This window comes from Scleropages formosus, chromosome 3 (assembly GCF_900964775.1).
Source record: "Scleropages formosus chromosome 3, fSclFor1.1, whole genome shotgun sequence".
In the NCBI taxonomy this organism is placed as follows: Eukaryota; Metazoa; Chordata; class Actinopteri; order Osteoglossiformes; family Osteoglossidae; genus Scleropages; species Scleropages formosus.
Genome location: NC_041808.1, coordinates 35,811,504 through 35,824,530, shown reverse-complemented (window position 1 = coordinate 35,824,530; position 13,027 = coordinate 35,811,504). Strand labels below are relative to the sequence as shown.

Genomic DNA, 13,027 nt, shown 5'->3' with positions numbered 1-13,027 from the left:
TTTGTGAAGGTTAAAAGTGTGTTAAAAATAAAATGAAATAGTGGTATAATGCTTGGCTTTTCTACTATTTTTTACTGCTATATTTGACCTACTCAGCATTTTTGTACCCTTATCGTAACATGCATGTTCTTACGCGTAGCAGCTAATCAAAACCATACAATTTACTGCTTTTTATAAAGCAATAAAATAGTATTGATCAGAATTAAGTTCAGCCTACTGGGTCGGCCCGCCACAACAGTCCCAGTTTCTCATGTGACCCCTTGGAAAAATTAATTGCCCACCCCTGGTCTAAAGTATCAAATGCAACACTCAAGTCCAGTAACATAAGAATAGAGATCTCACCAGCATCAGAAGAGATGAGAATATCATTAACAACACGTGTGAGCACCATTTCAGTGCTGTGACCAGTGGGAAAACCAGATTGAAATTTTCCAAATATATTATGATGAGAAGGGGGTGCGGTGGCGCAGTGGGTTGGACCGCAGTCCTGCTCTCCGGTGGGTCTGGGGTTCAAGTCCCGCTTGGGGTGCCTTGCGGCGGACTGGCATCCCGTCCTGGGTGTGTCCCCTTCCCCCTCCGGCCTTACGCCCTGTGTTGCCGGGTAGGCTCCGGTTCCCCGTGACCCCGTAAGGGACAAGCGGTTCTGAAAATGTGTGTGTGTGTGTATTATGATGATTAAGATATTTTACAATTTGGGAAGTTATGTTTTTTTCTAGAATTTTGGATAAAAACGGTAGATTGGAGATCAGTCTATAATTACATGGGTTATTTCAATCCAGATCTGATTTCTTTAGTATGGGTCTAATAACAGAATGAGGTCTAATAACCTAATAGGGGTCTACTAACCTCGCCCATGAATTTAGGGAACAATTGTGGGAGTACAGGATCCCATCCCCTCTGTGTCCTGGGAGAATATTTCTGTATGTTAATCTCCATAATTACTGTTTGTTTGTGCCTAATTGGTGCAGTGCATAATGACAAAGTCCATAATGGGCATTATCTAATTGACACCTTTGCTATTTGTGTGTTGAATTACATGCTTGTGTGATTTCATGCCAGGGGAGCGTGGTGGCGCAGTGGGTTGGACCGGGTCCTGCTCTCCAGTGGGTCTGGGGTTGGAGTCCCGCTTTGTGTGCCTTGCGACGGACTGGTGTCCCGTCCTGGGTGTGTCCCCTCCCCCTCTGGCCTTACACCCTGTGTTGCCGGGTGGGCTCTGGTTCCCCGCGACCCTGTATGGGACAGGCGGTTCAGAAAGCGTGCGTGTGTGTGCATGTGCGTGTGTGTGTGTGTGTGTGTGTGAGAGCGAGATTTCATGCCCTTGTACTTTCCTGACATTCTTCTGAAGGCCCTGTTGTATCAGGTTCCCCACAGAGGGATGACAGCTTGCTTTGCTTGTCTAACTGTACGGTGGGTGCAGGAATACTCTCACTTTCTGCCATGTCTAGTCTTCCAGTGGTTTTTCTGCTTGCTCATATACCGTGTCAGTCAAAAGTCTGAGTGCACCTGGGCAATGTTTGTGAGGGACAAACTGGACAAAAGAGTCAAACTAAAGCTGCCCACAAGTCCCCTGTGTCTGAGGGAACTAGTGCAGAAAAGCTGGGAACATGTGCCAGTTGATGTCCTGCTCAAACTTGTCAACTTGTGTCCTGTGAAAAAATAGTTGATCCACAGGTGGTTAAGGTGTAGGATGTGTCCAGCATATCTGAATGGGTGCAAGGGTCATATCCTATTTGGCATTCATAATCTGCACCCATTAATCTGTACCATACATCTGTGGCTGTTTGGGACAGTGGGTGGTGTGGTAGTTAGAGCTGTCACCTTGAATTTAGGAGACCCGAATTTGAACCCCACTTCCTGCTGTTGTACCCTTCAGCAAGGTACTTACTTGTATTGCTCCATTAAAAATTACCCTGCTGTATAAATGGCTCAATGATTGTAAGTAGCTTGACATTGTTAGTCAGTTTGGAGAAGAGTGTCAGATAAATGAATAAATAATAATTTTAATACTCATCACAAGTTTCTCAGCTGTGCACCTGTGTTTTTCTCATGTGCTCGGGCACACTGCACACGCAAGTCATATTGTACAGAATATATACAATATGTGCTATGACCTCACTATAAGTTTTCAGTTGTCTGGCTCCCAAGCTATGCTGTTTCTCTGGTTCTTTGCAGCTCCTTCCATGGCACCCCAGAACATTGTTGTCAACGCCCTGTCATCCACACAGCTGGAGGTGCTGTGGGAGGCCCCTCCAGTGGAGACACAGAATGGCAACATCCAGGGTTACAAGGTGACCTTCCGCCCCATCTGCACACAAACACACCACCAGCAACTATCTCCTTCTGTGTCATTCTCTGTCCTATGGGTGACACTCATTAGTGCTTTGCGTCTTGCACCGCTGAACATTTGCCATTGTTTCATTTCGAATAGATCATAGTTTCTCCTAATTAATGGTATGACATTTCAGTTTGTACAGTCCACTGCATCCAAACAAGGCAGTACTTTTTGGATGTCCTCGGAGTAGCTTGTGTAGATTCCCAGAACTGTAATCACTGTGACATTTCCTCTTGTTTTATCTGCAATACTTTGGGCACCCCCGGTGGAACTGGAAACCAGATCCATTATTGGGAAAAGGACAGTCTGAACGAGATGGAGAAAGTGAAGATCCTGTTTCTCCCAGAAACCACCGTGCGACTCAAGAACCTGACTAGCTATACTTACTACCTTGTGCGGCTGCTGGCCTTCAATGCCGCGGGGGAAGGCCCTCTGAGCAACCCCCGAGGGGAGCGCACTCTGCAAGCCGGTGAGGAGAAGCAGAACCACCTTCCCCAGCTTCACAGCTCACTTCAGTAGGTGGAGCAGCAGGCTAGACAGTGAGACAAGCTGAGGTCTCAAGACTGTCTTTGCTATTATTCCATTATGCAACATACTTCACCCGGTACATTGCAAGGAAATACAGTCATGCGCTGCTTAACATTTCGCTTAACGACTAACCGCATATGCGACAGTGGTCCCATAAGATTATAATGGAGCTAAAACATTCTTATCGACTAGCGACGTCGTAGCTGTCATAACATTGAAGCGAAATGTGTTACTTACATGCTCATGGTGGTGCTGCTGTAAACAAACCTACTGCACCGCCAGTTGTATAAAAGTATAGCACATACAGTTATGTATAGTACATAACATTTGATAATCATAAGAAGCACCTGTTACTAGTTTATGTATTTAGTATTAAGTACTACTTTTATCATTATTTTACAGTGTACAGTGTTTCTACTTATAAAAAAGTTTACTGTCAAACAGTATGCTGTGTTATGCCGACAGCAGTGTCATCAGTCTCATGTTTACCACATCTCTTGACTGCATCAAGGTTATACCATCTAGGTTTGTATAAATATAGACAGTCCCCGAGTTGCAATGGTCCAATTTACAATTTTTCAAATTTGCAATGGAGAGATATCAGTACACATTCAGAGGAAACCTTACTTAGAATTTTGATTTCTTTTTTTTTCCCAAGCAAACGATATGTGTCATGATACTCTCTCGCAATGCTGGGCAGCTGGGCAGCGGCAGTAATCCACATATCCCAGTCTCCCATGTGGTCACTAGTGTATACAACTGATACTCTGCAGTGCTCTGTGTTGCCAGAGTGTTTTTACCCCCCCCCGTTTTGTGCATCCATCATGTCTACAAAACACCCATCTATGTGTCCTGCTGCTGGTGAGAAGAAGAGGAGGGAAATTACTCTTCAAGAGAAACTTAAGATAATTGCCCAGCATGAAGGCGGCAAGCCCATAATGGCCATCACACATATGCTAGGCTATGATGTTCGGTAGGTTAGGTATATTAAATGCATTTTTGACTTACGATATTTTTGACTTACTAAAAGAGGCGAAAAAGTGTAGCACAAAAACCGAGAAGTCCACATATGAGTAACGTCTGGTCTCCCAGTGCCACTAAACCAGAGGAAACAGACAGTGTTTCTTACTTCTACAGCTATATAGTGTCATTTGGCCTTAATTATGTTCTTATTTCTGCTAGTGCCACCAAAAATATTTACTTGTAATATTTAACTCTAATGGGGTGCGGTGGTGCAGTGGGTTGGACTGGGTCCTGCTCTCTGGTGGGTCTGGGGTTCAAGTCCCACTTGGGGTGCCTTGCGGCGGACTGGCATCCCGTCCTGGGTGTGTCCCCTCCCCCTCCAGCCTTATACCCTGAGTTGCCAGGTTAGACTCCGGCTCTCTGGGAAAAGTGGTTCAGAAAATGTGTGTGTGGGTGTGTATTTAACTCTAAAATTGTTCAACTCTTTTCATGCAAAAACAAAGACAAGCGAGAGGAGCAGAGAACAGCAGTTAAACTGTAACGGTGATGCAAGTTTGGTGTTATTGTTATTATTGAAAAGTGACTTAGGAAAAGGACAATGTGTGTTTTTTTTATGCAAGAAGTAATAACAAGGAGCTTGGCTGAATAACAGCCAATATAATGTTGTAAATGTTATTACAAGCTTCTGTGTGTAAACAAGACTAAACAATCTCCGAGAAAGTCACTGGAGATGCTGCTGTGAACTGCCTTTCAGCCCCCAGCATTCCCAGCTTCATCACCTTCTCAGAGGTGACCACCACGACCCTCAACGTGTCCTGGGGGGTGCCTCTGTCACCCAATGGTGTGGTGGAGGGCTACCGCGTGGTCTACGAGCCCTCAGCACCCATTCACGGTATGTGGGGCCACATCCTGCTCATCCTTCAGACTGAGATGTACATGAGTCCTGCCACTGTGTCTTTGGGCCAAACTGCTGTGGAAAAGCAACCTCTACATGGAGTAATTCTTTAAAGAACTAATGACTCAGATCCATCCTTGTAGATGTAAGATGTAAGAACTGCAGAACTTCAATGCCAGCTATTGGAGGAAAGTTGTTAAAACACCCATGAACATTTCATGGCTTTATTTTCTCCATTCATCAAACAAGTCATTGGAGCTGGAAGGCAGCTTTCACTTATTCTTCATAGAAAATGGACTAAAGTCAGCAGCATCTAGCTCCGTCTATGTAGAGCAGTTACAGCATTACCACTGGACATGCTCACCCCCCCCCCACCTGCCCATGGAACTGTGCGGTCGTGCTTCTGTCTTCAGGTGTGAGCAAAGTGGTCACAGTGGACATTCGCAGCAACCGGCAGCGCTGGCTCAAGGTTCGAGACCTGACCAAGGCCGTGACCTACTGCTTCCGGGTGGCAGCCAGGACCATCAGCCTGGGGCCGGAGCTGGAGGCCAACATCACCACGGGGCCCCGGGAGGGTGAGTGAAGCACCAGGCTTGGCAACCAGTGCTCACACCTGGGAAAAGCTTCATTTAAGGAAGTGTCTCGGAGGTGGAAGGCACTCTGCCAACTGTCACATCTCCCATTTGCATACTTTCACATTTCATTTTTATTGTTTCCAGAACCATAGCAAAGGAGCGCACAACTTTTTATATGCAGGTTTGCAGGGGTCAAGGTTAAAATTGTCACACAGGCTGCTGTGCTCACTACCATGGGCTTTGCAGGGGAAGCAGAGGATAAAACTCTCAGCCCTCACAACAGAATCACTGAACTGCATTCGCACCTCCATTTAACATGGGGCTCTCTGGCAGCCACAGCTCCCTGTCTCAGCAGTTTGGTCACACTGGATGTGGGTGCCTAATTTTAATCGGCGCAGCCAAATGGAACCATTTTTTTTTTCCTCGCTACATCCTGTCTGTAAAGAGGCACTCGGGGCTCTTGGTTAATTCCCCTTTCAGACCGAGCTGTGCACTTTGATGTACACACGCGGTGCTGCAAATGTTGTGTTTTTCTGCTCAAAGGAGCGCCTCGTTCTCCCTCACAAACGTCGGTCACCAAGTCCGGCCTCACGCTCACCATTGGCTGGACGGCGGGGGACCACGGCGCCGCCCCAGTCACAGGTTACGTCATTGAGGCCCGCCCTTCAGGTCAGCACTCCCCTACTCGCCTACGGCACCTCTCTCATCTCACTCTGGCCCATTGAGTCACACCAGTTATCTCAGCATGTTTAGCAGCACTGTCCCATGTTTGACCACTATGGAATGTGCTTTAAGGTACAAGGATCACTGTAGATTATGGAGGTGTGACCTTTTCCTCAGTTTCCAGCACTTTCCAGAACACTTCCGTTAGTGGTTTAGTACTCCTGTTAAGCGTGGGCAACTCCACGCCAGGGACCGTAAGAGGCTTCTTTTCGATGGATGTGTCTTATGTAAAGGGAGCACTGTCGATGATTGATTTAGTATAATGAAGCGCCCAAAGATGAACATGTCAATGGCAGCTGATGTGAAGCTCAGGAATTTACCAGCGGTGATACAGGCTGCACTCTGCATGTGTCTCTGTGTGTGTGTGTGTGTGTGTGTGTCTGTGTGTGTGTAGATGAGGGTCTGTGGGACACCTTCATCAAGAACCTGCCCCCCAGTAGCACATCGCACTCCATCAACCTGGAGCGCCTCAGGCAGGGGGTGAGCTACCAGTTCCGGGTGCTGGCCGTCAACCGCTTCGGCTATGGTGAGCCGAGCGCCCCATCTGCTGTCACCTCGGGTAACTACACGCCACTAACTCCTGCAGGACCTCCACACGCTTGCAAATTACTGACATCCGTCAAATTACTGTGCATCCGTTTGCACAGATTCAACACATTGTTCCCAGTTTCATGGATATTGGACATTTCCAATGCCAGTGCACACAGTGGTGCGGTCCTGTCTTTGGGCATCTCTGGTGGTTCTAGTGTGGAATAAGATTTAAAAATAAAAAGTTAAAATTAAACACTGATTCTTAGAAAGCTGGGTGAGAAATGCTGGATCAGTTTAATTGAACAAAAGGCTACCATGTATGTGGCGCACGGGAAAGGTGGAACATGCACACACTCACGGAACGGGAGAACGCTCTACATACCATATGCTACTCTGTAGTGCTCCATAGTGCAGTGTGCATGTTCATGTGTCTTATAATTGTGTGTGGGTTCTGTCTCGGCCCCTATGCCACAGTGTTCTACGATGCAATGAAAGAGATTATGCATTTTTATGAGTACATTCACATGTGACACACGGTGTTTAAGTGCAGTATGTTGTACAGGCATTGGAAACAGTCTGTACATCAGAAAGTCCCATCAGAAGCAACTCAAGTTAACAGAGAAACGTTTGACCCAGTCAATGTGTCTGCTGGGCGGGCTAAACGGGCAAACCTCCCCGTCCAAATAGAGGAAAACAGTGTTTGTTTGGCTTCACACACTCTACATCTCACCTTCCAGTTCACTTGATTGCGCTCTGTGTTTCCAGTGACTGGACTGGTTACTCATACCACTGTCATTCAGAAGTAAGGGTCACTGCACATCCATCCAAGTGTGTATGAAGCTAGCCTGCCATTGCGCACACACACACACACACACACACACATACACACAGATGGGAAATTGTACTACAGATCACAGTTCCTCCTGTCTGCCACTGATCATGTAGCCAATTGACTTTAAACTTAAACACACACCATACACACTGACTCTCAGATTCTGCAACACACACACAGGCTCTCACTATGATCCTGCATCATGCACAAGAGGTTTGCACAGATTTGAAAGTACATGTACAAATGTTTATATGCACATGCAACAGTCCAGAGTGTATCCCAGAATCACCAGGCTCTACTCTAGGACGAGGTACACCTCAGACAGGATCCCAGTCTGTCACAGGTTAGCCACACATATGCATACGAACAATTTAGAGTCACTAATTTACCTGAACTATATGTCTTTGGGGGGGGGGGCAGTGGGTTGGACCGGGTCCTGCTCTCTGGCGGGTCTGAGGTTCGAGTCCCACTTGGGGTGCCCTGCGATGGACTGGCGTCCCGTCCTGGGTGTGTCCCCTCCCCCTCCGGCCTTACGCCCTGTGTTACCGGGTAGGCTCCGGTTCCCAGTGACCCCGTATGGGACAAGCGGTTTGGAAAATGTGTGTGTGTGTGTGTGTGTGTGTGTGTGTGTATGTCTTTAGACTGTGGGAGGAAACCAGAGCACTCATAACAAATCCACACAAATACAGGGAGAGCATGCAGACTCCACACAGATGAGTTGGAATCCTAAAACCTATTCCCATGTGTTTATAACAGCCTGTAACAGCTCAGGTGCTCTGAGTCTGCAGCACCTCTCACTGCGCTACTGTGCTGCCCTGTTTAGATGGGTTACAGTGATCAAAACATGTTTGACAGAAAGTTAAAAAAACAGATTTGTCAAGAAGCCCAAGCAGTTTTTGATAAGTTCATTCCTTTGGCCCGTTTTCTGTTGCTCATCCACTGAAACATTTTCTCCAGCCCAGTGGGAGTGTGGCTGGGCTATTACAAGGAGGAGGTAACCTGTAAGACCTGTAAGCTGAAGCTGAGCCCCGAGGTCACTACGTGAAGAGCGATTGCTCCCAGACCTGATACCCCAATAGCAACCGCAACAGGCACACCACCTTGATTCGCCACATCCTGTTTCCATGGCACCCAGACCTCAGCTTTTGTGCCATTGAAAAGGACCCACGTAAAGCAGTTTCCCTGCACTGGCAATAATCGGTGTTACATGTGGTAGTGTTTGAAAGCCCCCTGCGGTCACGTTCTGCTGCGTTGAAAAACATCTGCAGTGTATCTATAAGATCATTACCTGTGACAGTGCCTCTTGTGCAGAGAGTGCTGGGTTGGGAACAGTATGAGAAGGCACTAGTGCTGAAGTGTCTCTCCCTGGAGCACCCCGTATTTGTTGACTTATCAGTGATACATGCCTTGAACCGCCCACCCAATGTTGTACCAACATCCACTTTGCATATTTGAAACTGTTATGCTTCCTAAAATCCAGGTTAGAGGAGATTATATTCAGATTAATCACAGCACTGAAGTGACAGTCGCGATGTAATGGTTAGAGGTGCTGCCTTTAGGCCTGAAGGTTACAGGTTTGAATCTCACCTCCTACTGTAAGGTACTTTTCTGAAATCATTACTGTAGAAAGATAGAGATTGAATGCAGAACAGTGTTTTGCTCTCAGTCACTGACCATTTGAGCACAGTCATGCCCTGCTGTGCCGCACCTGCGTCCCTTTATCTGTACTCTAGAATAAATCGCAACTCTCCTTTTTTATTTCCTGTGTTGGTTTTTCATTTTGTTTTTTTGCCTGTAATATTCTGCAGCCCAGTCTGAGAGCCCATTCTATGAGGAATGGTGGTTCCTCATTGTGGTGGCGCTGTGTGGCCTCATCCTGGTGCTGCTGCTCGTGTTTGGGCTGGTGCTGCACGGCCAGAGCAAGAAGTCCAGGAGCTGTGGCACGGGTAAGGAGAGCCTGCTCCTGCCCTGAGTGTGTCTCCTTGTTTTGCCGTGCGCTTGTCTCTCTGCATCTTTCCATGTGTATGGCCCTGTGTGTCTGTGTCCACGTGTGTGTCCCATGCCAGTGTAGCCATCGGAGTCCCCTACTCCCAGTACAGTCACCACTGATGCTGGCAGCGCCTATTAAGCCAAGCTGCCCCTTGAATGGCAACTCTAGTGTGGGTTGCCTAGTCAACACTGGCAGTGTTCAGAAGCAGTGCTGCACTTTGGACCAGAAAGCTGCTGCCGCACTGCAGGGTACAGCGGTGTCACTGCCTTAACTTCACCCGGGCCTTTTTCATCAAGTGAACCATTAACCATTGGGCTTCAGTGACATCGTGAGAAGAACTGCTGCTTGTTGTTGATGCTTTTTTCAAAGAGTGTGAAGTAATTCAAAGTTACCATGTGCACAGGGAAAGCAATTTCCACTGCAGAGCAGTCAGTCACCCTGGACAATGGAAGATTTACTGCGCTGGAGCTCAACAGCAGGCACCTCAATGTAAAGAGCTCCTTTCTGAAGAAGAACGGTACCAGGTGTGACAGACCCAACATGATACTACACCTGAGCATAAACCTGAGAGCCACTGGCAATCACAGGGGCACATTTGAACAGATGCTATAACTTTATCATGCAACTGCATGCAAATTCAGAGGTGTTCTGGGATGTCTGGGTCAGCTTTTGGAATCTTTTCGAGAATACCACGTCAATCACACTGGTGAAATCCTGTAAACTCTTTAAACTCTTACGGTTTCAATACTCCTTACAGGAGTGCAGATCTGTAGGTTTAGTACATTAGGTTATTATACTTTCACCTTGGGTTTGGTAATAAAACACTTGAGGACATTTGTTCTTATTTCTGCAGCACAGGGTGTGTGAACCAAACAGATGTATGTGTTGGTTCACCAGCCTGCATAGAAGAAGCCAGCGGCCCATTAGATACCCACTTTTAGCTAAATACTGGAATGTGTTCAGCTGAACATGGTGGAGGCTGGTAATGAAGAAGGTCACATCTGTGTCCAGCAAATTCAACAGGACACCCATTGATTGTGTCTGCAGATCTCCCCCCCGGCCGAGCCCAGGCGGGCTGCACTACTCCGACGAGGACCTTTGTAACAACTACAATGGCACTGTCCTGTCTGAAAGCACATCCCTCACCGAGAAGCCAACCATGGTCTCAGAATCGGAGGTAGAAGCACTTTCCTGCAAAACACCATCCCTGTCCCCACCCTCCCGGTCCACATGTAGCTCATGTACACAAATGTCAAAGTAGGCAGTGCTGTGTTGGTAACCTGTGCTGCTTTTTGTCTTCTATGAAGTTTCTATTGAGTTTCCTCAACCTGTTCCACAGTTAGGAAGTGAAACGGTCACAAAAAAAGATCAAAATTCTCGAGACCATCATGCTTTGCTTCCATCGTGCCTGTTGTGAGTTTTGGGGGAGAGCAGTAGGTGCCATAGTGCTTACAGCTGCCTTCTTGCACTCAAAGAACCCAAGCTCAAATCCTTGCTCCCACCCCAGTATCCTTGATCAAGGTACTTACCCTGAATTGCTCCAGTAAAAAATTAAAGCCAAGGTGGGAGAGCACACATGAACTGACCAAAATAGATATATTTCTCATAATGAGACGGATGTGTTTCGGCATGATGCCTTCATCAGTGTGCCTGTATATTGTGCAAACAATGACATATGTACAATTGTGAAATCATATAACAGGAAAAGATGCATCCTCAGTGGACCAACACTAATCCATCCATCTGTTAGAATAGCATGTGCTGTATGTCGTTGATTACACAACATATAGGCATGCTGATAAAGGCGCCCTGCCAAAGTGCATCCGTCTCGTCAGGAAAAATACAACAATTTCCATCAGCTCTTGCTTGTATGCGCTCTCCCATCTTGACTTGAGTTTCATATCTACAGAAGGTTCTGAACACCCAAGCCCTTAACTGGATCCTTAGACTAAGCTAAGCTAATTTTTTCCAGTGAAATTTCCCAGCTGTATAAATGGGTAAATCATAGTAAGTCACTTTGGAGAAAAGCATAACCTAAATAAATAGATGTCCGTGTTAACAGGAAATGAGTGTCAGGCCTGTTAACCCCTACCTGGCATCCCATTGTCTCCCACCTGAACAGGCCACGGAGAGCGAGCCTGAGGACGAGCCACCCAAGCACTCGTTTGTCAACCACTACATGAGTGACCCCACCTACTTCAATTCATGGAAGCGGCAACAGAAGGGCCTGAAGCAGAGCCTTTCATACGCCTATGAGGAGTGCGCCAGTGGTGACAGTGAGCCTTACTACCAGACTGTGGTCACGGCCCACAGCATGAGCGGGGCCTATACACCTAGCGGCCAGCCTGCCCCTGGATCACGGACACCGGTCACTGGCTTCTCTTCCTTTGTGTGACACCTTGCCCACCTGGGCGAGTGAGCAGGGGGCACAGCCTGGAGAGGTCACACAGGTCCCCCTTGGAGGCTGTCAACTCAGCAGACAACATGAAGGGAAGGGAAATTTCCTGCAGTGATTCGTCACCCCAAACAGGGCACTAAAGACATTATTTCTTACCGGTAACTGGTCCATATATAACATTACAGCAGTCACTTTGTGTCAGTGGTGCCAGATCATCGGTCTCCAAATAAAGCTGTACGTGTGTGGTTAAAGTGTGTGTTTTCTGAACAGTCACATGCGGCCATGAGAATACTGCCACACTCCTGCCATGTGAATCCCATGCACCCTTGGTGCGATGACAAACATCTGACTTAAAGCTGGGTATTGGCCAAGTGTTCTTCATCCGCAGAATGCATCAATGACGGCAGTAACTTCCCTTTGCACCTCAACACAAAATGTAGAATTTCAACAGTAAACCCAGTTCTAATCAGACAAAGACTGATAAAATGTGATGACCTAAGGCCTTTACACACATGATTCATATTACCCATGTTCCCTTTGAACAGAGATTCCAGAGAACAGGCTGCTGTGGGACAGAGAGGCATCCATAAATGGGGCCTGGACCTCAGTTCTTCTGCAAGGGCAGCAATTTTTTTGGACCAGGAGTCCATGACTTCACTGCAGGGCCCCTGAAACATCAGCACACATGATGACATCCACTGTGAAAGTGATTCAGATTAGAGGTGGGGAAAAACAAAGTAACTATGCTTTTTTTTTGTAAGAATCTGTGTTTTTTTTCTTCTTTTTAAATTGCTGATCAGTTGTGAGGTAAGGGGTGCAGATTTTTTAAAATTCCATCTTGATTTTTTCTTGGGTTTCTTTCAGAAATTCTGAAAAAATCCTGTAACGCTCACTTGAAGGTTTTGTGTTTGTTAGGAAGTGTCAATGTTATTTTGATTTTTTTTTATTGACTTCCTCTTTGTATATTGATTGCACACTTAAGCCATATGAAGATTGTTTTAATGAAATGCATTTTCAAATTGTAATTGTTTTGGTTTGTTTTATGGCAGCAGTGACTGAATTTGCTTTGCTGTTTTTAGGATCCACCTGTCTGTGGTTATCAGACTACATATTTTAGGGTTAGTTTTGCAGAAATTCATTCAAATTAGAAATTCATAGCATAGCTGGTGTGTTGGACGAATTGACTCTAACAACCCACAGTGCTACACCAACATCAGAAGAGGTACATTTTACATTATCGCACAGTGGATAAATTTTACA

The 13,027-nt window shown here is 46.5% G+C and overlaps 1 protein-coding gene across 2 annotated transcripts in view; it reads left to right on the top strand.

Annotated features, from left to right (window-relative positions):
• LOC108922541 (protein sidekick-1-like) overlaps nt 1-12,545 on the top strand; it is a 376,626-nt gene extending 364,081 nt beyond the window's left edge. For both annotated transcript variants that reach the window (XM_018732731.2, XM_029250679.1), the window contains 10 exons: nt 2,173-2,288; nt 2,615-2,801; nt 4,578-4,715; nt 5,132-5,293; nt 5,837-5,962; nt 6,411-6,575; nt 9,188-9,325; nt 9,773-9,893; nt 10,417-10,546; nt 11,492-12,545. In XM_018732731.2, the coding sequence (XP_018588247.2) occupies nt 2,173-2,288; nt 2,615-2,801; nt 4,578-4,715; nt 5,132-5,293; nt 5,837-5,962; nt 6,411-6,575; nt 9,188-9,325; nt 9,773-9,893; nt 10,417-10,546; nt 11,492-11,764 (1,556 nt within the window). In that variant the 3' untranslated portion in view covers nt 11,765-12,545. The remainder of the gene's footprint in view (nt 1-2,172; nt 2,289-2,614; nt 2,802-4,577; nt 4,716-5,131; nt 5,294-5,836; nt 5,963-6,410; nt 6,576-9,187; nt 9,326-9,772; nt 9,894-10,416; nt 10,547-11,491) is intronic.
• Nucleotides 12,546-13,027: the final 482 nt, after the last annotated feature.